At 48.2% G+C, this 24,427-nt stretch overlaps 1 protein-coding gene across 1 annotated transcript; it reads left to right on the forward strand.

Moving 5' to 3' along the window:
* Nucleotides 1–2,085: 2,085 nt before the first annotated feature.
* Nucleotides 2,086–20,447, forward strand: LOC146177791 (uncharacterized). The gene is given in 4 exon segments (XM_084581639.1): nt 2,086–2,150; nt 13,704–14,080; nt 14,083–14,601; nt 20,386–20,447. Coding segments are annotated over 4 exon segments (1,023 nt in total).
* Nucleotides 20,448–24,427: the final 3,980 nt, after the last annotated feature.

Consider the following 24,427-nt stretch of genomic DNA (forward strand, 5'->3'; position numbering starts at 1 on the left):
ATCGGGGGTGACAAATGCTGTTTTAGGGAGATCTTCCAGAGCCATAGGCGCCTGCCAGTAGCCGGATCGTAAATCGAGCGTAGAAAGGAGTTCAGCACCTTGTAGCAGTCCATTGCATCATCTATACGTGGAAGGGGGTAGATGTCTTTCCTCGTGAGTTCGTTTAGGCGACGGTAGGCGATGGCAGTCGATGCAGAAGCGTATAGAACCACCTTTCTTCCTCACCAGGACAACAGGGAGGACCACGGACTGTTAGGCGGCTCAATCACGCCATTCTGAAGCATAGTATGAACTTGGGCTTCGCGCATGGTGGCAGACACTCGATAGGGGCCCTGAGGGACGCTCCTATATTCAAAGGAGCGTTCCCCGAACGACAACGCACAGTAACTAACTTTTTGTAAGGATAGCCATCGACTGGAATGATCTTCCCGCTGACATCGTCGCTCACGCTAGCACAAGCCATTTCAGAACAGCCATTGAAATTTTTTTTTGTTAATCTCGACAATACTATCAAGCCACCCCTCATGTAAAACCCCGTAATCCTGGGGTCTTTAAGGTATTGGAAATAAAAGAGGGGACGCTCCTATATTTCATCCATCCATCCATCCATGGGAACAGGTGTCAATGTGGTGGGCAGCAGTTGATGTGCAGCTCAAAGCATGCTGATGAGAGTCGAATGTAGAGCAGAACTGATGAAGCGGTGCGAGGAGTTCAGAACAATGAGGCCCGGAAGACTGGCGTCGATGGAGCGGAGAAAATCATCGGCAGAAGACTGGTCCAGCGCAAGAACAGGTGGTGTCAGTGCAGCCAAGTCAGCGGGCTGCGAAGAGGCAGTTTCGTCAGTGGTGAGAATAGAATCAATAAGCTGGCTGGTGCCCAGGCATTCACCGCGACGCAGGGATACGGGAAATGAGAACGGATTAGAAAACCAGAGCGCGGTGAGGCCAGCTGATATAGAACGTACGGCATAAGGCAGGGGAAGACTTTTGCGGTTTAGGAAGATTGGCGATGGTGTAAAAGAACATCGGTACTGCGAGAAAAAGCACAAGCGGAGGACACAAGGCCAAATAGTACGCAGGGAAGTCAATATCTTCGGCAACGACAGCTTTGGGAAAAAGAACGTCGGGCGCCGGTTCGTCAAACGCACAAATCTCCAGTTCGGCACAAGCACAGTTTATCACCGCATTATAACGCGACAGAAAATCCGAGCCCAAGAAAAGATCATGCCAGCAGGAAGACAAACCGCCGAACTTCCTTCCACACAACTTCCTGAATGACGACTCGTGCTGTGGACACCGCTATACGCTCTATAGGCTGGGCATTTGCCGTGCACAGCGAGAATTCTGAGATTGGTGTCGTTACTTTGCGCAATGAACGGCAAAGACTTGCAGCCATGGCAGAAACAGCAGCGCCGGTGTTGACCAGAGCCAATACGACAACGCCCTCAACAGCAACTTCAAGCTGATTTGCGGGAGATACAACAGGCCTTCGGCAGTTCGCTCGTTGCGCCGTTCTCGCCTCAGGAACTGCGGCACTCAGTTTTCCTCTTCCGCACGATTGGAACGCCGTCGCAGAGGGGATAGAGAACGGCGACGCGGCGAGGTTGAGCGGCGAGGAGAAAAGATGGCACGTTTATGCGCGACTTAAATTGCAGATGGATCGGCAGCCGCATAGTGATTTTGGGGCGGCTGCCAGGAAGCTGACATTCGGCGCGGTAGGAAATCATCGGGAGTGCGATTTCGGCAATAGCGGGAAATATAGCCAGCGAATCCGCAGGAATAACAGATGGGATGGTTATCACTGGTTAGCCATGGATTTGTAGCGCTGCGGACCAGGTGGAATAAAAGGCTGCGGCGATTGAAGAGATTCCTGTACAGGCGCTGGAGGCGCAGCGTAGACCAAAGGGCAGCTAGGTGGCCGTGGTCGGGAAGCGACGACAGCGTAAGTCAACGGTGCGACAGGAGCGGGTGTCATTGGTGAAGCGATAGGAACGTCGGCGTATGCGAGGGGCTCAACAGCTGGGGCGGGCTGAGGCATGAGCGCTGGTGGAGCGACAGACGGAGGGCCTCCACCACGCAGTCGGCGATGACCTGCAGAAGAGGCGCCAAACTTTGGGACAGCCTGCACTTCGTGGGCAGCAGTGATATCTGGTGAGCCACCTCCTCCCGAATGAAATCTTTAAGCTGCTGCAGCAGCGTGGAGCTCCAAGATGCAGATCAGATACCAGAAAGTGATTCGACAGGCACGGGAGACGCTGTTTGCGCAACTAATTGTAGCTCTGGCAAAGGTTGACAACTTGGACAGCAGCTGTCAAATCGCGGGATGTTAACATTTGAAATGCGTCATGTTCGATGCCCTTCAGTGTCTGTTTTATCTTGTCTTTCTCGGACATCTGCGCGTTGACGCGACTGCACAGATGGACCACATCTTCAATGTAACATGTAAATGTTTCGCCAAGCCGCTGTTGTCGCTCTTGCAGGCGTTGTTCGGCGCGGAGCTTTCTTACAGAAGGGCGACCAAAGACGGTTGTAAGATTGGCCTTGAATGAGTCCCAAGTCGGGATATTGGCTTCGTGGTTACGATACCACAAGTTGGCAACACCGGTCAAATAAAAGATGACGTTTGTTAACTTTGTGGCGTCGTCCCACTTATTATATGAGCTCACTCGCTCGTACGAAGCGAGCCGAGCCAGTCATCGCAGTCAGTCTCGCCAGTCCCGCTGAAGAGCGCAGGGACTCGCTGGCGTAAGGAGCCAGAGCTGACAGCCGGCGGGGTCATCGGGGGGGGGGGGGGGGGGGATGTTTGTCGTCAGCCGTACGAGTTACCGGGAGCGTGCGGGTGCGAAGCTCCAGCGTGAGGCAAGGATATCAGGTCACACCTCCACCAAATGTAGAAGTACGTCGAGGTTGGCGGGGAAGCGGGGAGATCAAGACCAACACAATCTGCGCGATGGCAATTCCACATCTGCTTCCTCTTCGTGAGCGTCCAACGAAGGGGCCCATCCTATTTACAATAGGAATAACGGCAGCACAACGCGAATCTTCTGGTACGGAATGCACTTGAAGCGATTTGTCGACAATGCGACCAAGTAAGAAGACATCAATTCGACATATCTTTTCAGAAATGCAGTGGGTATTCAATCGAGACCACCAGCCTTCTCCGGATTGAAATCAGGTAATAGCTGAAGCACGCCCCTTGGCGTGAAAGAAATGTTTTCCATTGAACTTGCTAAGGCCATGCGAAACCTACGTGATCGGTGCTGATGTTTTCGGCAGATCTCGTGAAGAAACTATTAAACCCATCCGCTATATCAGACTTTGCAGTCAAAATTGTTGTTCTCAGTTTGATGTGGTTTATATCTTAAGCTTTTTTGCCTAAATAACGATGAAATTTATCGTGAGAGGCTTTGAGATAGTCCGTAAATGTTTAATCGAAGAAGTGTTGCTTCGATGCTGATACAGCAGCTTTTATCCTGTGACTTAGTTCTATCAGGGTGACAGGAGTAATTTTCTTCTTACGTAATCTATGTAGTCTACGCTTCATGTGTATGATATATCTGGTAATCCATGGGTTGTGTTTCGGCATCTTATTGCGCTGTGTAGTAATGAAACGATCCACGCAAATCTTTATTATATTTTTAAACCGCTGCCATAAGTGCTAAACAGACTCCTGCTCGAAGGCTAACTCACATACGCTAAACAAAATTTCCAAGTAATCTAATATAGATTTGTTGTCCGCCCGTGCGTAATCTTTCACTAGCACCTGAGGAGAAGTCTCTGTAGAAGCCATTTTTTAGACAGATATGTTAAGGAAATTCATCTTATGATCCAATAAGCCATCCCTGACAGTCATGATGGAAAATAGCTCGAAAGTACACGAAGGACGGAAGGAAGAAAGACACGGACAAGCGCTTGTCCGTGTCTTTCTTCCTTCCGTCCTTCGTGTACTTTCGCGCTATTTTCCATCATGAATGTTAACCAACTCGCCCAACTTTCGGCATTCCCTGACAGTCAGTTCGCAATCGCCGACTTTATTTGAAACAAATACAAGATCATGTAAACACTGAGAATGAGGTGTTGCTCTAGTATTTTCGTAATTTCTAAGAGTTTTTCTGCACTCGAAGTCTCTATGTGTTCAGGTGATATAGCATCCCCGTCAATGTGCGGCAGGTTAAAATCACCAGTCATTACCAACCGTGCATCGCCATGTACATGCGCGGATAGCAACAGTCTCAATTCATGGAGAAAATCAGGAGTGTTGGCATCCCATAAACAGTTCCAACAAAATACGTGGTGTCCTGGAAGTGTACTCTGCACCAGGCCGATTCTGATATCTATTCTGACCAATTCTGGCCATGCTGACATACAATACAATAGCGATGTCTTGGAGTGATTACATAAACTGCGTATTAGTTGCACATGCACGTCGAAGTTCACGATGGTTTAGATGTCGGTTCGGGGATAAATTTCAAAGCACAGCCGCCAAATATGGACCACGAATGGGCGCCCTATGGCGGCTACGAAAAAATGTTGTGTTCGGATCCATTGCGTACGATCGGAAGCAGGTGAACAAACGACATTCATTGGACAGAGCGAGAGACTTGCGCTAGAGATAGTGGGCTGTCTTTATGACATAATGGTTTGATGGAATGTTCGCCTTTGGTGATTTGTTCGCGTACCCATGGATTCCAGCTCCGCTCACAACCATAACTATTATTATTTAGTTTTTTCCACGGCAAGGAGACTTCAGACATCATATCTAATAAGGTATTTGCTTGCGCCAAGGCGGGACAAAACAAAGTGACACAAGTGACGTGTCCCTAGCACAATTTAGGATTGCTTTATTTTGAGAAGGCGCTCATTATCAAGATTGAAACACGAGCGCAGTGTATGTCTTGCCGCTGCCAAGTGTGCAGCCAGATATCATCAAGCCTAAACCGAAACCTTTCCGCAGCACGAGCAAGAAGGATTATGGATCACTAGGTGAACAATAAAAGAAGGCGACTTCAAAACATATCGTAGCAATAGCAATGTCAAGAAGTACACATGATAAACAAACAAACCAAAAACGAAAAACAACAAAACCGGTAAAAACGTAAAACTACTACTCATGCCAAAACATCATTTAAAAAACAGCGGAATAAATACGGCTAGATATCCAGCAGTGTAAACTCCAAGCTACGGACTGGGAAACAGAAAGAACAGCCCCCCCCCCCCCCCCCCTTCAGGGGTGGCGCAGTGGTTACGGCGCTCGACTACTGTTAATTCCCAAGGGTGCGGGATTGAATCCAGGCCTCGGCCGCCGCTTTTCAAATGGAGGCGAATAGGAAGGCGCCCGTGTGCTGTGCGATGTCAGTGCACGTTAAAGAACCCCAGGTGATCGAAATTTCCATAGCCCTCCACTACAGCGTCTCTCATAGCCTGAGTCGCTTTGGGACGTTGAACCCCACAGACCAAACTAAACCAGAAAAAACAGACACGATATACTGCGGTAACAACTAGAGACATAACAAATACACGTGGCCATCTAAGAATGCGAATTCTTGGTCTAGCAGCAAAGCGAAGGAAGAGCTAATGCATTTGTCACCAGTGTTAGTAATATGGAAAGCCTCAGTTATATCTCCCTTTTTTAGAAGTGTACTTTTACTATGTGCTAGAATTAGGGTGCTTCTAAACATAGGCTTGCATCTGTAATTTGCAATATGATTTAGCCGGCGCCCTAATTTTTGGTTTTTATGATTTGTTTATGTTCACGCTCTTTTATATCCGCTTATGTTGGCGCAGCGTGCATGAACATAAGCAGACGACGAAAAAAGAGCAAGCTGCAAGTCACAATATGTAAGCCTGTGTATATACCGTTAATATAGATCAATACTGAGACATCTCTGAGACCCTGATGGTTAGCCTCCACGTTTTAGCCCTATGGGGCTGAATCGTGGAGGCTAGCCAAGTGGGTTGTACATAAGTTGAGGACAACGCAGATGGCTTATGGAACGAAAAATGGCCGGGGTAACATTAAGAGATAGGAAGCGTGCAGAGTGGGTCAGAGAAATAACTCTAGTTACTGACAATCTAGTGGAAATCAAGAAGAAGAAATGAGCATGGGCAGGACATGTAGCAGAGGGCGGCCGAAAGTTAGGTGGGCGAATGAGATTAAGAAGTTCGCAGGGGTCAAGTGGATTCAGCTAGCACAAAACCGGGTTAATTGGAGAAATATGGGAGAGGCGGTCGCCCTGCAGGGGGCATAGTCAGGCTGATGACGATGATGGCTCAAACATGACAAAATTAAAATTGAGAGAGAGGTAACTGTAACCTTCCATTTCACTAACACTGGTGACAACCACATCAGCTCTGTCTGCGTTTTGCGTCTAGACACAGAAACAATTTGGTGTAACTCATATTCGTATTGACGTAGTAATTTCTGTTTGTTTTAGCTTCAAGTTTACCTCTGCTTTGCTTCGCCGTTTACTCTGTCGACTAGTCGTATTTGTTGAGCTTTAATAGCGCATGCTTTTTCCTCACTTATCACTAAGATATGTTTTCAAGGCACTCTCTGTCACCGTTCATGTCGTTGATTCATCATTCTTCTTTCTTGCTCGTCCCGTTAGTGGGTTTGTTACAGTTTAGATTTATTAATATCTGGCTGCCCACTTGGCAGCTACATGCTGACATGGACTGCATGCTCACGTGTATGAATATTTTAAATTTGTGGCAACTTATTCGGTACAAATGTCGCTGTCTTCTTAATAAACCAATTGTAGGTTTGCGCTCTGTACATGTAATAGTGTTTCGGCGTTTTTTCCAGTCTTTTCTTTTTTTGGCACAAACGCGCGCGTTACCAGACATGAACCAGCTCGCCTAAATCAAAGAATTCATTAGACATCATATGATGGCGGAATGGTCGAGTGGAGGCCCTAGTTCTAATACAATAAATATATATCTGTCCTCATTAGCCCACTTGATAGAGCGACTGCCCCGGAAAGGCGGTGGTCCCGGCTTAGATAGCGGACCAAGACAAATTTTTATTACCTACGAAGTATCTAAGACAGCTGTATAGATTCCTTTGAAGCCGTATAGCTGTGCTTGGGTGGAAGCTAGTGAGTAATTACTCCCTTATTACAAAATCTACTCCACCTTGGGGAGGATTCGACCTCGAATATTCGACAAGGATTCGAATATTCGACCGACCGACATATGTAATACAGATATAATATACATAACGATGTGTGGAGCAGACAAACTGTGAAAGCACCCGCGTTCACATACACAGCTGAGGTGTGACAAACGGCAGTTAACAAACTCTTTCACATGTTGTTTGCACAAATATGTAGAAAGAAAACTCGTAGCACATATTGGGGTTATGCATATATTCTGTTTCGACATTTTTATATTTGTAAATAACATGTTTCTCGTACTGTGTACAAAATAAGTGAAACTTGATGAACTTCGAATGAAAACTTTGAGCCTCTGTAAAGAAGCCCGACGTTTCGGAGCCGTCTTGGTTCCTTTATGAAAGGTGCCCCCCATCCCCTCCAACTTCTTCCACCAATATCGTAGCTTTATCAAAACCCACCTGCTCTTTCCTCTTTCTCCTGCATCGTTATATCAATGTCCAGTTGTCTTCTACTTACCGCTGTAAGTAAAAAACTTAGTCTCATCCCTGCAAGACGAGTAGTGTCGGGTAGTAAACGGTGGGTTTCTTTGAAAAATAATAAAATATTTCGTTTAGGGATTCACGAATTATTTTCCTATGCCTTCATTGATATTTGTGATTGCTGGCTTCCATTATGTGTAATTTATATGCAGATATTTTACCGCTAGTTGTGCGAAAAACTATTGATTGTCACTAATACGGAATGGTGCGTTGTCATATTGGTATTTCGCAACAAATCACAGGATATCGTTAATATTAAAAGTAGGCTTCACCATTTATTCCTGATGAGCTCTAACATGGGCCCGTTACTACAACTTGGTTGCTGCGATATTCTTGGTCTTGTCTACTCTTCATAAGTTACAACACTGGAGCCGTCTACGTGAAACGCTTTTGTTCGCCGCAGTTTGAAACATGTAAAGTGGACTGATAATCTCTGGTGTCTAAACCACGGCTTTTTAAAAAAACAGTAACTGCTTCAATGACAGCCAAGACAAGGTCGTCACAAGGAGGTGAGTACCCACCGGAGAGCAAGCCGGAGATTGTGGTCTTGCCAGCACCGTTGTGCCCCAAGAGCACCAGTATCTGGCCATAGTAGAGCCGCAAATTCAGGTGGTCGACGGCGAACTTTTTGCGGTAGACCTATCAAAAGGTGCGAAAATAAAGGCACATATTTAGCCAAATTTATTCTAGCAATCGTGAAGGCCACTAAAGAATTCATCATGCAGAGGTGCATTAATCGCCAAAAATGAACGATATTTCCAAAGTGAATTAAAAATCGAACTTTTATGTGTGTGGAGTAGGTGACGGTGCACATGAATCCAAAGTTAATGCTATCATGTAAAGGACTGACTCAAGTAATGTCACTATGTAGAACACAAAAACAATCCTCCGGGTAAAGTGATAAATAATTAATGAAAATATGTCGCAAAATAAACTTTTACATTAAAAGCCCCTAATGATGCCATAAGCTGAAGCGCATATTAGACGAAGTTTACTTTATGAAAGCCATCAGACAGCTTCACCTGTTTTCCTGAAAACATGGTCTGGTCTAAGCACGGTGAGTCTAAGTAATTCTGCTTTCTGCTTCACATAGAAAAATTAGGTCCCTATTGGCAGGACAATCGTGCGGTCGTCCTTCGACAGGACAATCGTCGAAGGACGACCGCAGTTGAGAAAAAGATGCAAAGAGCAAATTAGCAATAGAAAACAGTGCATCTAAGCAAACTAACTATCGGTACCGTGTGGTAGCGTTTCACGATGCTCTCCGCTACAAAGGTTCAATCGGCCTCTGGCCGAGGTACTGCTCAGGTTAATGACAGCAGTAATGATTACCGTGTTGTCCTTCCCCGTTTCCCAACTGGTAAGCTTGTCGCCGACTCTGTTTTTCTGCATGCTGACCTCGCCGGTCGGCCCTACAGTGCCCATGACTTCAGAGACGCGCTTCGGAACGTGGTGGATTTGGAAGAAATAAGCTCTATCGGACAATTTCAAATGTCTATGTCTAGATTGTTACATGTAAATCGGTGCACTCTAAAGCGAAACTAGTCTCATGTGGAGATTTATTGGTTAAGAACCGTCGCTGTGTTGTTGTAGATCCAGAACCGAAGGAGATAAAGGCGAAACTTCTCTGGCTGCCTGAACGCTTGGATGACTCCTTTATTTGCGAAGCTCTACAAGCTTATGGCAAAGTCACCTTGATTTCGAGGGAAAACTGGAAAGTTGCCGATATGGAACAGATGAAGACACTCAGCCGAGATGTGACTTTGACTCTTGCCGAAGGGGTTAGCGTTGGTGACGTTCCAGATCAGCTGTGTGTGGAGTGCAGAGCCTCGTTTTGATACCTGGCCGACCACTTCTCTGTCTCCGCTGCAACCGTGTAGGCCACATTCGTCGGCACTGCTGTACGCCGCTTGCGAAGATTGCCGGCGTTTCGGCCACACAGCGGAGGAGTGTGTGGTTACATACGCGGACAAGCTTCGGCACCGAGTCCGGCCTCCTGACGAAGCATTACGGGAGCACTTCATGGACGCGTCTGAGATAACTGATGCGTCTGGCGAGCTTCCTGTCGGCGTTGTGCCCGAGAAATTATATTCGATAACTGGAGTTTTATCACGCTATTGCAGCGTACTACCTGTGAAAACAAAAATCTTAATATATCAAGCTTTGTTTGCTTCCTATTCATCTTACGGCACCTTAGTTTGGTGTACAACCACAAAAGGAATTTTAAACAGGATTTTCATGATACAAAAACGAATAATTCGCCACATCGGAAATATGGAATATATTTCCAGTACAAGAAATGCCTTTCGGTTATATGAAATTGTATCTGTAGAACGCATTTATCAATTCCGATTGCTAAAAACATACTATTTTTCCTCTCCTAATATTGCAAACTACATGACATCACCGGCAAGCTTACAACGCCGAAATACTAATATGCCTACCAGAAATCTGGATGTATGGGAAATTCCACGATTCCGTACATTTTACAAGCTCCAATCTTTGGCTCACAATCTACCAGTCATAATGAAAAAACTTCTGCACATAGTAATCCCTAATCGAAAAGAGCTCAGGTCTTTGCTTTTACAGCAATAAAATTCCTGTTTGCTGTTTCTATTTTTTTTTATTGCTAAGATCGAACAACCCATTTTTTTTTAAGTTGAAGCTACTGCATTTGTTTCACTACTTTCTTTTTCTTTAATCATCCCGGATGTGAATTTCGTGTTTTGAACTGTTTCGTGTTTACAGTTTTAGGATGTATTTAATAAATTGTTTGATTTTTGTCTTCCTTTTTAATGTCCTATGTCAATATCATGTTTTCGACTGTTTATCAACCAACTATATAACGATTGTTGGTGCTATATCCTGCTGCTGTGTTTTCTTTTTGTATTCTACTGTCACGTAGTGGTCTCTTGGGCCTTAGTCAAGCTTCTTGAGGAGCTTTTAGCCCAGGAGACCATCCAGCTTGTTTTCTGGAAAAATAAAATACATTGATTAATTGATTGATTGATTGATTGATTGATTGATTGATTGATTGATTGATTGATTGATTGATTGATTGATTGATTGATTGATTGATTGATTGAGTCCTCAAGTGCTAATGCGCAGGATACTGAGGAACAAAATACTGCTCATGCGTCTAATGGGAACAACTCAGCGTCTCAGGCCTTGGACGAGATGTCGTGTCAAGCTTCCGACAAGGAGCCAACCGCAGTCCATCCACCACTCGTTCCCGAACACCCAGCGAGTGCCACCGCGGTTATTGTGACCCCTGTGGCCGTTGCTGTACAACAACGTCCAGACCAGGGCCCAGTTCCTGTGGCTGACGGCTCGCGGCTGCCGACGAGCCAGTCTTGAAACGTCGTGCATCATGTGCCTCCGAGTCCAGTGAGAAGGACGATCAAGCTGGCAACAAGCATCGTCGTCGCGGTCGAGCGTCGAAGAACAAAGGGAAGTGCCGGCGTTCGCGGTCGAGGAGGCCTGGCGGTGGTACGGAGGCGGCTTCGCCGTCTTCCGAGAGGTAAATGGAATTGTAGACAAAACTATGTGCTGTCACCACGGCGGTCTCTGAAGAGATAGTGCTTGCCACTCTCAATGTACGGGGTCTTTGGTCTCGCCAGAGACAGATGCAACGTCGCCGACTTTTGCACAGCAGGCGTCTAGATATTGTGGCAGTCCAAGAGACGAAGACAGAGAGAGAGAGGAGGAACCCGATAGGGCGCTACAGCCCGTTTTGGCAGAGTTTAATGTCAATGTTGCGCATGCTGTGGGCTTGTCGACAGGTTGCTTTCTATTTCTGCGAAAGACGCCGCCTTGTTCTGGCCTAACTGTTAATATCGGCGCCGAGGGTCGGTTGACATGTTGCGATCTTCTACTCTTTAGGAAGCCATGGCGGACAATTAATGTTTATGCTTTTAATACTGTGACACAGCGAATAGGTTTTTTTTTAACACATAGCCAGCTTACTTGACTGTGACCGACATCTTATGCTAATGGGTGACTTCAACTATGTTTGCAACCCCATAGATCGTTCTAGTCCAGACGTACGCAGTGACAGGAGTGGGGAACTTTTGTTCCGTGTTACAGAAGATGCGGGACTGGTTGATGCAGGGCCGTCCTGCCGTGCTTTTATAAAAGATCATTCATCCACATTCAGGGGCATTCTCACGCTCGTCTTGACCGGATCTATGCATTTTGTACATTAGTTTCCCGCTGGCTTGTTTGCGAAACTACACCGGTTTCGTTTTCTGATCATAGCATGGTAGTAGCCCGGCTCGGTGGCATTGGCCATTCAAAGTTTAGGCCGCAGTGGGAACTTTGGAAGTTAAACTCATCGCTGGTAAATGACCAAGAATTTATCATTCGTGTGCGCTCACAGCTCCAATCATGTTTTTCCAGAAATCTACCATTGTTCGCCGCTTGGGAAATGCTCAAGCAGGAAGTACGTGCGATAGCAATTGAACTTGGATCAATTAAATCTTTCTACAGGAAACATCAGGAGGAGACACTTAACAAAAACTTGTGTAACCTGTATGAGGTAGAAAGTGAATCCCCCCTTATTTTTCTTTCGTTTTCGTGCCTCAACATAATATATGTATCATATACGGACGAAATTGCTAGTGTCAAAAGTGAGTTACAAAGGCATGATGCGGAAAGATAAAGGGGTGCCTTAATTCGATCTCGTGTCAAGCGTGCTTAGCACTGCGAACGGCCGACGCGACAATGTTTGCTTGATGAACGTCATCATGCGACTGCAAAGCTGATTCCGGGATTAATGCGTAATGGCACATTGGTTACGAGTACGAGTGAGGTTACGTCCGCATTCGTGGATTATTACTCGATGTTGTTTAGTTCCACTCCGCCTGTAAGAAATTCTGACATTATCTCGCATTTCATATCCCTGGTGACCCGTTTATCAGAAGATCATTGTTCTGTAATTAGTAGCTCTTTCACGCAGCAAGAGGTAGAAGTAGCAATTAATCAATTACCTTTCTCAAAAACGCCTGGTCCTGATGGCATGTCCTCTGAATTTTACAAAACTTTTAAAACTGTTCTTGCTCCTATCCTGCTAGATGTCTTCGTGATAAGTTTTGATCTAGAAGCCCTTCCCGAGAATTTTACAAAATGCCACACAGTCCTGATGAAGAAAAACTACGCTCAGTGGAAGGCTATAGACCAATCACACTGGCAAATGTGGATTACAAGATTTTCGCCAAAAGTTTATCAAATCGCCTACAGTTCGCAATGTCGGTTCTCATTGGTCCTCACCAGACGCGCGGCTTGAGGGGCCGAGCCATACAAAGTAATGTACATACTGCACGCACAATCCTCGAATCGTGCTCCTGCTCTCATGATCAGGTTGCTTTACTTCAGGTCGACCTCGCAAAAGCATTTGATCGAGTTCGTCTTTCCTGTTTTCTTTTCTGGAACAAGCGAACGTTGGTTCTGTAGCACTGAAGGGGGTGCAACTTTGCTATAGAAATTGTAGGACTCGCCTAATTGTAAATGGCCACCTATCAAGCCCCGTACCAATCAACTCTTCTGTAAAGTAAGGCTGTCCGATGACTCCACTGCTTTTTGCTCTTTACTTGGAGCCACTTTGTCAGAGTGTTTTATATAACAGTAGTATCCATGGCTTCCCTCTTCTTGGAAATGAGGTTAAAGTGCTTGCATATGCGGATGATCTTGCGTTTTTCTGCACTGAAAACCAAGCACAGAAAAAGTTATATTCAGCATAGAAGAATTTGGCGCTGTTTCTGGAGCTAAGATGAATCACTGCAAGAGTTCCGGACTTTGGTTTGGCTCGTGGGGCTCAACACCCCCCTATATGCAGGAGTTGAATGGTCATGTGTGCCCCCTAAATATCTAGGCATTCCACTGCATGCATTTAAGTCAAGTTCAAATTACTGTAAAGAGCGCGTTCCAGTCGTCCAGCGTTATGCTGATACATTTGTCCCCTATCGGCTTTCAATATTCGGTCGGGCTCATGCCTGCAACATGTTTTTGGCGACAAAACTTTATTATGTGCTTCAGGTCCTCCACTGTTCTAGGCATTACATCCAGCGTTTTCACCGAATATTTGCGACGTTTATTTGGTCATCCAATTTTGAACCGATTCGGCGTGATAACCTATCCAGACCTGTTTGTGCAGGGGGGCTCGGCTTAGTGCATCTGTATGTAAGGCAGTCAGTTGCCCGTTTCTTCTATTTTCGTGATTGTTCGCATCTGATTATTAGAGCATTCCTACAAGTTAATTTCATGAATCTGCTTCCCAACTTAGTGGTTTCTTCAGATTTTACTGACCGCCCGCAGTTACTAGGATTTATGCAGGAAGTTTATGCTTCGGTGAGGTTTTTGACAGTACGATTCTCGAATGAGTACTTATATTCTGTTTCGCGCAAGATACTATAAAAGGATTTGGTAGCAATGATTTTCCGCCACCACTGTATCGTTCTTTATACTTTGGTTTTAAGGGTCATGATGTGTTAAAAAGGGTGCGCAAAATGCAGATTTCTCCTTGTACGAAAACATTTTTTGTTAAATTACACACCGAAGCTCTACCTGTTAACACATGGCTCCATAGGAAAAATATTTTTGTATCTTCTGTAAACTGCCGTCTGTGTGATGTGCCTGAAACAATTGAGCACTGTTTCATTAACTGCAAAGACGCAATTCTTTTTTGGGATGTGCTGCAAAGAACTCTAAAGAAAGGTTTTGTTCTAAATTCGTACAGTGTGCGGTATCTTGCTGTTACACAATCTGATTACGAACCATATGACATGTTTTTCTTTATTGGACTTCATAGCTTGTGGAAGACACGCATGTCGGATAGCAACGCTAAACCTGTTTTTCCACCTAGACTTCATTTTAGCAGAACGATGCTGCAACTGAAGGACACTTACGATGAAAATGATTTTCAACCTGACTGGTTCCCGCTGGTGACATGGTGCTCATTTTAGCCTGCCTTTTAAAAAATTGTGTCTTCTTTTGTGCATCTCAGCAATGGCTGAGTGAATTGTAAATAGTCTGTGTACATAACCCTTTCTGTATAATACATACCATGTCAGAAAAAAAGAAAGATAAAAAGTCGCCGTGGTTAGTAGTTAGCGTGCTGGGCTGGTATGCGGTGTAATCCTTGAGATCATGGTTCGATTCCTGGCGCGACAAGTTTTCTTTTTTTTTCAATTTCATTATTTACGTACATTTTCTTATTTACCTGAACGTCTTTCTAGCCTGCATCCGCATTTTCCCCACAACGAGAGGCGCTGACCACATTCTCCAACGCACATAACCTGCGACTCTTGAGACTCCTACTACTCCTACCACTGGCACAACTCCCATGTCCAATAACGCGATATGAATAGGTCCTATATATATAGGTTTTTCAATAGGGGTGTGACTGAATTGTATAAAATGTGTCCATCATTTCGTGGCGTCCTGCCAAAAGGATACCGGGCCTTCCTTTTTTTTTTGACCCGACCGCCCGCGTCTGGATGGATGGAAAAACTATTTTCGTCAGAGAGCATGTATGGATGAATCCGTGTTAGATGGCCATCAACCCATGGCTGACGGCGGCCTGGGTGGCCCACTCCACGGCCCTGGTCTGGACGACCGGGTCTGAGCTGGCCAACACGGCCTCCCACTGCTCGAGGGAAGGATCACGCATAATATTCGCCGGTGGCGGTGCTATGCTACAGCTCCATAATATGTGGTCATAGGTTGCCAATTCCTGACACCATTTGCACTCCGGCTGAATGTCCGGGTAGAGTTTGCTCAACACGTATGGGTTGAAGAAACATCTAGTCTGCAATCGTCGCCAGACGCATTCCTGCGCCTTCACCAATTGCTTGTCCGGGGGTGGGTAAATCCTCCGCTCAAGTTTGAAATGATTAGTAATGTCATGAAAGGATACCAGCCCATCTCTCGTGGACCTTCCCGGAACGTCCGGCTCACCTACTCGGCTGGCGAAACTGCAGAGGAAGCGGCGATAGCACTAGCTATTACTAGTAGTAATGCTGACTTGATCTTCAGCGATTCCAAAACAGCCATCCGAAATTTGGCGAGGGGCAGAATATCTGTCACAGAGGCGCGATTGCTGAATCGGGCCACGGGGCGAGGGACTACGGAGGCGGAAATTGCATGGGTACCAGCACACTCTGGGAATCCTGGGAACGACACGGCTCACATGAATGCCCGCGTCTGAGTTTTGAAGGAGGAGAAACGTAGAGGCGTGTGTGCTTTGCGATTGCAGTGCACGATAAAAATCACAGGTGGCTGAAATTACTCCGTAGCACTCTATTATGGCTCCTCTTTCTCTTTTCACTTCCACACCTCCTTCCTCCTGCCCATATTGGCGCGGTTCAGGTGTCCACAGAGCAAGTGTGACAGATACTGCGCCTTTTCTTTACATGAACCAATTATTATTATTATTATTATTATTATTATTATTATTATTATTATTATTATTATTATTATTATTATTATTATTATTATTATTATTATTATTATTATTATGCACAGCTGATTGATTGATTCATTGATTTATAGGAAGGGAAAGGCGCGGTAACTTTCTCACTTGTTTTCTGTGGACACCTCAACCGCGCCATAAGGGAAGGCGGGAAGGAGGGACTGAATGTGGAAGGAGAGAAAGAGGAGCCGTAGTGGAGGGCTACGGAGCAATTTTGACCACCTGGGGATCTTTACGTGCGCTGACATCGCACAGCACACGGACGCCTCTTCGTACGTGTGCTGTGTGATGTCAGCGCACGTTAAAGATCCCCAGGCTTGTTCCACTTTCGCTCACACCTTCATACCTTCAGTTACGGCGCGCATCAAATCACGTGTGACAGATACTGCGCCTTTCCTATGAACCAATTAAAAAAAATTAGAGGGTCTCCTAGTGGCGGAAGCCTAACCTTCCTATCCTATTATTTGCTCCCATCATTGGCCTCTTGTCGGAATTCGTTGCAGTGCTACATATAATTTTAGTTGGTTTACAGTAAAGGAAAGGCGCAGTATCTATCACACTTTCTCCGGCAAGTGTGTTTGTACTGTACACCATCGCTCCTGTCGGCCCCGCCGGGGTGGTGCAGTGGTAAGACCAAGGGTAAGACGCCCAACAACTGTGCCGGAGCACCCGGGTTCGTACCCGACCTCTTCGGCTGCGTTTCGATGGAGGCGAAACGAAGAGGCGTCCGTGTGCTGTGCGATGTCAGCGCACGTTAAAGATCCACAGGTGGTCGAAATTACTCCGTAGTCCTCCACTACGGCTCCTTTTTCTCTCTTTCCACTTTCACTCCCACCTTCCTGCTTTCCCTTACGGCGCGGTTGAGATGTCCACAGAAACACAAGTGAGACAGTTACCGTACCTTTTCCCTTCCTATAAATCAATCAGTTAAATCAATAGCTCCGCCGCAAAAGCGGGACACTGTCCACGACAGCATGAGCCAATAAAGACTTTCGCCTTAAAAATGGAGGCAGCCCTGGGTTGTGCCAAAGTTATAGGAGGCATTGGTTGTGCGATGTCACCTTGAGCATCGCAACGTGCTCGCTTGAACGCGTTGCGTCACGGCCCGGCAAATAAACGCCACATGTGGACTTCGTGCGAGGCCCACCGGCGCTCCTTCCGTTATGCAATCGGTTTAGATGGCCGTGACGTCATGGCCTTGCACATGAAAACCACATTTCGCCTTATTCCTAGGGTGTCGCATAGCACGACACACCTGGGTGGCGGCGGAGTCAGTTCCAGCAGTAGATCCAGGCCTAGCCGTAGGCCCAGCAGCTCCGCCGTGGTGGAAGAACCCAGGAATGACAGGTGCAGCTGTCTGTGCAGTTGCAGGGCGGGGATGGTAGCCGCCGCTGCTAGCGAGCAACTATCTCTGGCCACGGAGCTGTCGGTGTAAACGAGGAGGTGATGTTGGAGTTCCTCGTGGATGACGGCCCTGGTCAGCTGCTGCACTGCACAGAGCGGTGTGGTGCGTTTCCCCGCGATTCCGACAATCTCTCGCTGAACATCCGTAGCAGCGGGCCAGGGCGAGAAGAGGTCGTAGGGGGGCGTTGCATTGGTGAGCTGCTCGTACTCGAGCAGCGCCGCTCCCATGCTCGAGCGGCGATGATGTCGCGCTGCCCTCAGCCGCCTTCGAACCACCGGCTGGGGAACTCCGCTGCAGTGTCAGATTCGCGCGCGTCTCAAGCGCTTGGAGGAGCGTGGCTGTGCTTACGGGCACAGTGGATCCCCGGGCACTGCGGCATAGAGGGCAACGAACGTGCCGACGAGCTCACGACCGCAGCACGTGAACTCCCTCCTAGCGACGAGCAACTCGTTTTGGAGGATGTGCGTGCGGTGATCGACGATTACCTCCGGACGCAGCACCCCGACCCACGCATCGCAAGAGGTGAGCGCATTCACAGTGTCAGCGGCCGCTCGCTGACTCGGCTGCAACGCGCAATGATCCTCCGTGCACGCATTGGATGTGCGTGGCCTGGGGAACGACGGATGCGCCACGGACTTGCCACTAGTGACGTGTGTGACGTGTGGGACGGCTATGGCGCGGTAGAAACTCTCGAACATCTACTGCACTGCACCGCGCTAGTCGTACCACGACGTGAGTTGCTGGCGGCTTACAGAGCGCAGGGGGTTATCCCGGATAGCGTAGCTGTGCTCCTGTGGCCGCCGGGCAGTGCGCGCGTCCGCGAGCGAGCACACGTGGGCCTGTGTGAGTACATCGAACAGGCGGGCTTCATGACCCGCCTATTTCACCTCGCCAGATAGTGCGCGCTGTGACTGAACGGTCCGCATGTGCTATTTCCCACAATAAATGCCGATAGCCCACGACAGCCGTCAGTGTTTTGTACAGTGTGCCAGTGCGTGCGTAATGAACAGTTGCCTGGACGCAGAGCTATTGCCGAGGCCCGCCCGATGTGCCCAGTAGTCAGTGACCTAAGACATTTGCGGGTGGGCCTCAAGCAAACTACTGTATACTGTACCATAGTGTATATATTTTATTTTTACCTACCCTTTTCTTTCTCCCTTTTACTCACCTCTTTGATTTCCTCTACCTACTCCTCGCTATCCCTTTATTTCCGCCGCCCCAGTTCAGGTGCTTCAGATATCAGACAGCAGATACCGGGGCTGGCAAACATCTTTTCTTTCCTTTTGTATATACAATAAATAACCACTACCACCACCACCACCACCTTATTCCTAGGCGCGCCGGCGCTCCTTCTGTCATGTACTCGGTGTCGGACGACATGCAGTTATGCCCTATCACGCAGGTACCGTGTTTTAAAACGAAAGTCTTTAATGCCTCACCGTTGTCGATAGAATGTTGTCAGCAGAGGTGTCACGCTTTCGAGAGCGAGTTAAAAAAGTTGGCTGCAGGCTTATCTTGGTTAAGCCTGGAAGATTGCGAAAGCAATACCGTTGGCTGCGCCTTGTTCGGCTGGTGGTGTGCCATGGTTGCACTTGATTAACTTATGGCTATACATTGTTACTTGGCTGTTGTTCAGCACGGCGCCGCCGCTTGGCTGTAGCAGCTCGTTCCAGCCTCAGCTTATACCCATCATCCGACATGCCGTAAGGCTGCGCCCCGACCACTGAGAGGAGCTGAGCCACAGCCCCATTTGTTGTTGTTGTTGTGGCTGTAAGAAAAGAAAATGCACGGGCCTGCTACTGGCTCTATAGCTGAGCCACCTCCGCTGCCTCGTGCAGACAGATTGATTGATTTACTGATTGATCGATTTATAGGAAGGGAAAGGCGCGGTAACTGTCTCACTTGTTTCCTGTGGACACCTCAACCGCGCCATAAAGGAAGGGAGGAAGGTGGGAGGGAAAGTGGCAAGAGAGAAAGAGGGGCCGTAGTGGAGGGCTGTGGAGTAATTTCGACCACCTGGGGTTCTTTAACGTGCGCTGACATCGCACAGCACACGGACGCCTCTGCGTTTCCCCGCGCGCCGCAACAGCCGTCGTCCACCACCAAAACGGTGGCGGGTGCAATGACGGCCTACAACAGATAAAAATTGTGTGGCAGGCCAGCCCCCGCCGCAAGCGGCGGTGACCCACCTGTCCCAGCCCCGTTAGGGGAGTACCCTTCCTTGCACACCATTTATCCTCCTAGCCTGACGTCACAAACAGCGAGCGCCCTCTCTCGGCTGCGACACAGCGCCGTGTATGAACTCGCCGGCCCCATCCGATGGCGCTAGCTGCGGCACCGTCTCTCGGTCTGGCATGACGTCATCGCTGCGGCTCCTGTAAGGACTCACCGCCACCATCCGATGGCGCGAGCTGGGGTCCCGTCGCTCGGTTCGGCGTGACGTCACACGGTCACGTGAAAGGTCATGTATGGAGGCGCCACGACACGCCAAAGGCTCGAAGTGCTAGAGGTATTGCTTTTGCAATAAATCAAATTATTAAACATTGCCTTCACCGTGAATTGAACCTTCATTCCTTGAATCCACAGGCGAGCGCTTTACCAACTGCGCTATGTCCCGGATCGTGAAACGCTCCTCATAATTGCCCTTGTCTGCCAGAGGGATAATGGCGGTATTCCGCGAGTGACAGATACTGCGCCTTTCCCTTCCTGTAAATGAAATATAGAACGCCAGTGAATTTGATGCGTTCGATGAAATGCTTGTGTTCTACAAGGGGCGCGGGATGTACCGTCATTACAGGTCATGACGTAACCAGGCGATTCATGCACATACGAAGGTGATCTCTTCGGACATCTGATCCAGGCGTCCCTGCGCCGCCTTTCATTTGCGACTTCCTCACACGCCACACCACACCTCAAACGTAAGCCGACCCAGATGTCTAGGAGGCGTTAGTACAGCAGGCATAAGCGGCGTTTGAAATTGGTTTACAGGATAGAAACAGCGCAGTATATCTCAGAATTCTCCACCGACTGATTTATTGATTTATATATAGGAGAGGAAAGGCATGGTAACTGTCTCACTTTTCTGTGGACACCGCAACCGCGCCGTAAGGGAAGGGAGGAAGGTGGGAGTGAAAGTTGAAAGAGAGAAAGAGGAGCCGTAGTAGAGGGCTACGGAGTAATTTCGACCACCTGGGGATCTTTAACGTACGCTGACATCGCACAGCACAAGGACGCCTCTTCGTTTCGCCTCCATGTAAACGCAGCCGCCGAGGTCGGGTTCGAACCCGGGTACTCCGGCACAGTAGTCGGGCGTCTTACCACTGCACCACCCCGGCGGGGCGACACATTTACCACGCCGTAAAGGAAGGGATGAAGATGAAAGTGAAAGAAGAGAAGAGAGGTACTGTAGTGGAGGGCTACGATCCACCGCGCTTAGACTTTCGCCTCATCGTACTGTTGTGATCCAAAGCGCCCTCTAGAATTTTACCTTTAACGAGTCCAGAGTCAATCACGTGGATATCTACATTTTGGTTGACCTTGACGTCTCCGGCTTGACCATGCAATGACCTTGAACTTTAACATATGCAATGGCTTGGTTATTTGTCTGGCCATTGAACATCTAGTGGTTCTCCTAACTTATAAACTGAAGGTTTGACCATGGCTGAACCTTGAAGGTCATGGTCAGCGCACGCCGAAGAGAGCCGGAGTCCTCTAGTAGGGAAGCTACCGCTTAAAACCTGTAACACATTGCGAAGTGAAAAGGTGGTTTTAGAGGCTGTCACGGCTACTCTCCAGGCGAACTTGAATGTCCCTTAATACAAACCGTCAAACGCTACATAACCGCATAATATGCTATGGAAATCACGAGTGCCGTGTCTCCTCCTATCGAGGGACGCAAGAAAGCGTACACTTACCTCCTTTCTCAAGGGCGAGAAACGAAGAGGTTCCCTCGATAGCGCCGCGCTATAGGATTCGCGAGCTCACCCAAAAGGCGGCTCAGTATGCTGCCCAGCTACCCGACTCTAAACTGGGTGGATCGCTGCGACTCTGCTGCTAGACAAATGTCTAGTCGCAATACTTGGAGGCTTTCCGTAGTCTCATAGATCCCACTCAGACCCGCACAAAAACACAGAAACATTTGCAACGAGGAATCCATAATTTCAAAGGAAATACGGACCAACTTGCATAGAATCTACGGGATCAGTATCTGTGTCAAGTTCAAGATACCCTTGGACAGGAATATCTCTGCAGGCAGAGATAATCCGGATATGGATCGTTCGTTCCGCTCCATGATCTGTGGGCAGCTCTTGCTAACATGAAACGGGGTACCGCTCCCGGCAGAGACAAGGTTACGGTCAAACTTTTGGCCAACCTTCCTGTTCCGGCGTATGAGTCCCTGCTAAAATATATGAACGCTATCTGGAAAGAAGAAACACCCCTCCCCCTAGAATGGAAAACAGCGCTCGTCACCTTCATCCCTAAGCTGGGTAAGCCGATCAATACCGATCAGCTCCGACCTATCTTCCTAACGTCTTGCGCAGCTAAGCTCATGGAGGCCATGGTTCGAGATCGCCTCTCTGAATATCTAGAGGCGCGCAATACTTTCGCAGACATTATTTTCGGATTCCGACCTCAGAAGTCAGCACAGCAAATTCTGCTTCAACTTAGCCACGAGGTACTCACGCCTGTCGAGCACCTTCACAATGACAAGGTGGTTCTTGCCTTGAATTTGAAGGGTGCTTTCGACAACGTGATACACAGTGTCATCCTCGCTCACATCAGCGAGACACAATGCGGACACAACACGTTTAATTACGTAAGGCAGTTCTTATAGGACCGTGAAGCCCTTATCCGCATTCAGGACAAGGAGCACGGTCCTTACACTAAGGGTACGCGGGGCACGCCACATGGCGCAGTGCTGTCCCCGCTACTCTTTAATTTGGCAATGCTTCATCTCCCTGCCCAACTAGGTGAGGTTCAAGGTACACAGCATGCGCTGTATGCCGACGACATCGCCGTTCGGGCTACAGAGGGCAGCATTGGTCAACTGGAGGACAGCCTGCAAACATTGCGGGCATAGTGGAACACTATGCTACGTACTGTGGTCTCCAGTACTCTCCTCAAAAATCATAATTCGTGCATCTACGCCCATCGCCGAGATGCAAGACACCAATGCTTCTCTCTCTGGCTAGTGGACACATACGCGAAGCCACCGAGATTAGAGTCCTCGGACTCTTTATTCATTAAAATCGTCGCGCTGACACAACACTAGCCAAGCTTCGCACGCTTGGCGACCAAGTGACCCGAATGATCCGCCGCGTCTCCAACAAGTGGGGGGGCCTCAGTAGCGGGGATGCGGTGCGACTCACCCATGCTTTTGTGACCAGTCCAATTCTTTATTCAACTCCATACCTGAACTTGCGTAAGCATGATGAAGACATCCTGGAGGTCACTCTCGTCAAGATTATCAAGAGGGTGCTCGACCTCCCGATCTCTACCTCCAATTCGACGCTCCTTGCATTGGGAGTAGTAAACATCTATCGGGAGCTACGCGAGGTGCACCTCACTCATCAATACACGCGTCTTGCCCAGACCGTGTCCGGTCATCGCCTTTTGGACCGGCTACATATACAGCACAACCATCACACTGAGGAAAGGGTACGAGAGCCAGAGCAATGGAGGGGCGCCCTCCATGTTCGACCTCTTCCCACCAAAATGGACAAAGAGCACAATGGACGGCGTCAGGCGCGGTCAAATGCCCTGCACCGCCATTATGGCTATAAAAACCCTGTTTTCTATGTGGATGTTGCGGGCCCGCACCATTCCAGGGGAGGATGGTACACGGCTGCACTCGTTCACGAGGAAATACCGGTGGATAACCTCACTTTTAAGGTCCCTAGCGCAATCCACGTGGAGGAGGTAGAAATTTCCCTGGCTGCCTACCACCCTCAATCCAAATTCATCCTATCCGACTGGCGAGGGGCCTGTCGGAATTATGAGCTGGGCTGGATAACGCCTACAGCAGAAAGAGTACTTCGGAGAGCAGCTCGGGATCAGGATCCCTAGACCCGATTTCTCATTTGGACTCCAGGCCACCAGGGCCTACCAGGGAATGAGGCCACTAACTCGGCCGCCCGCGCACTCACTAACCAGGACTCCGACGTAGACCCTACCGATCTGGACCAGGACACTTATCCTCTCTTAATTTTTTTTCAAGAAATCTGTGCCTATTACCGGGACCCGCACCGTCAGTACTCGGCTCTTCTCAAGGGGCTAAGGGAAGCGGGGGAAAGAATACTTCTTAGACTTCTTACTAATACTCTACTGTGCCCGGCAGTACTGAAACATTTTGACCCTTCCTTTTCTGGCCTCTGCCCTTTCTGTGGAGAGGTGGCTGACACCTTTCACATGGTCCGGGCATGCCAGCTAAATTCTTCTCTTTTACCCATAACCCCTCCCCCTACCGAGAGGATTGGGAGGCAGCCCTGCTCGGCTGCCTGGATCTAGCGGCACAACAAGCGCTGGTCCAGCGAGCTCTTGTGGCGGCCCAGACCAATGGCGTCCCGGAATAAGGGACTCCACCTAGTATTGTAAGGGGAGCGGCCCACTAGGGGTGGCTCTCCAAGCAACCTCTCTTTTTGTATTAAATGCTTACCACCACCATCTTCCCTAAACCGGTCGCAAACTGAAACTGATTGATTTATAGAGTAGGAAAGGCGTCTGTCTCACTTATTTTCTGTGGACACCTCAACCGCGCCGTAAGGGAAGGGAGGAAGGTGGGAGTGAAAGTGGAAAGAGAGAAGGAGAGGACATAGTGGAGGGCTATGGAGTAATTTCGACCACCTGGGGATCATTAACGTGCGCGGACATCGCACAACACACGGATGCCTCTTCGTTTCGCC

The sequence above is a fragment of the Amblyomma maculatum genome, chromosome 10 (assembly GCF_055883805.1).
Source record: "Amblyomma maculatum isolate TAMU_Amacu chromosome 10, ASM5588380v1, whole genome shotgun sequence".
NCBI classification, from domain to species: domain Eukaryota; kingdom Metazoa; phylum Arthropoda; class Arachnida; order Ixodida; family Ixodidae; genus Amblyomma; species Amblyomma maculatum.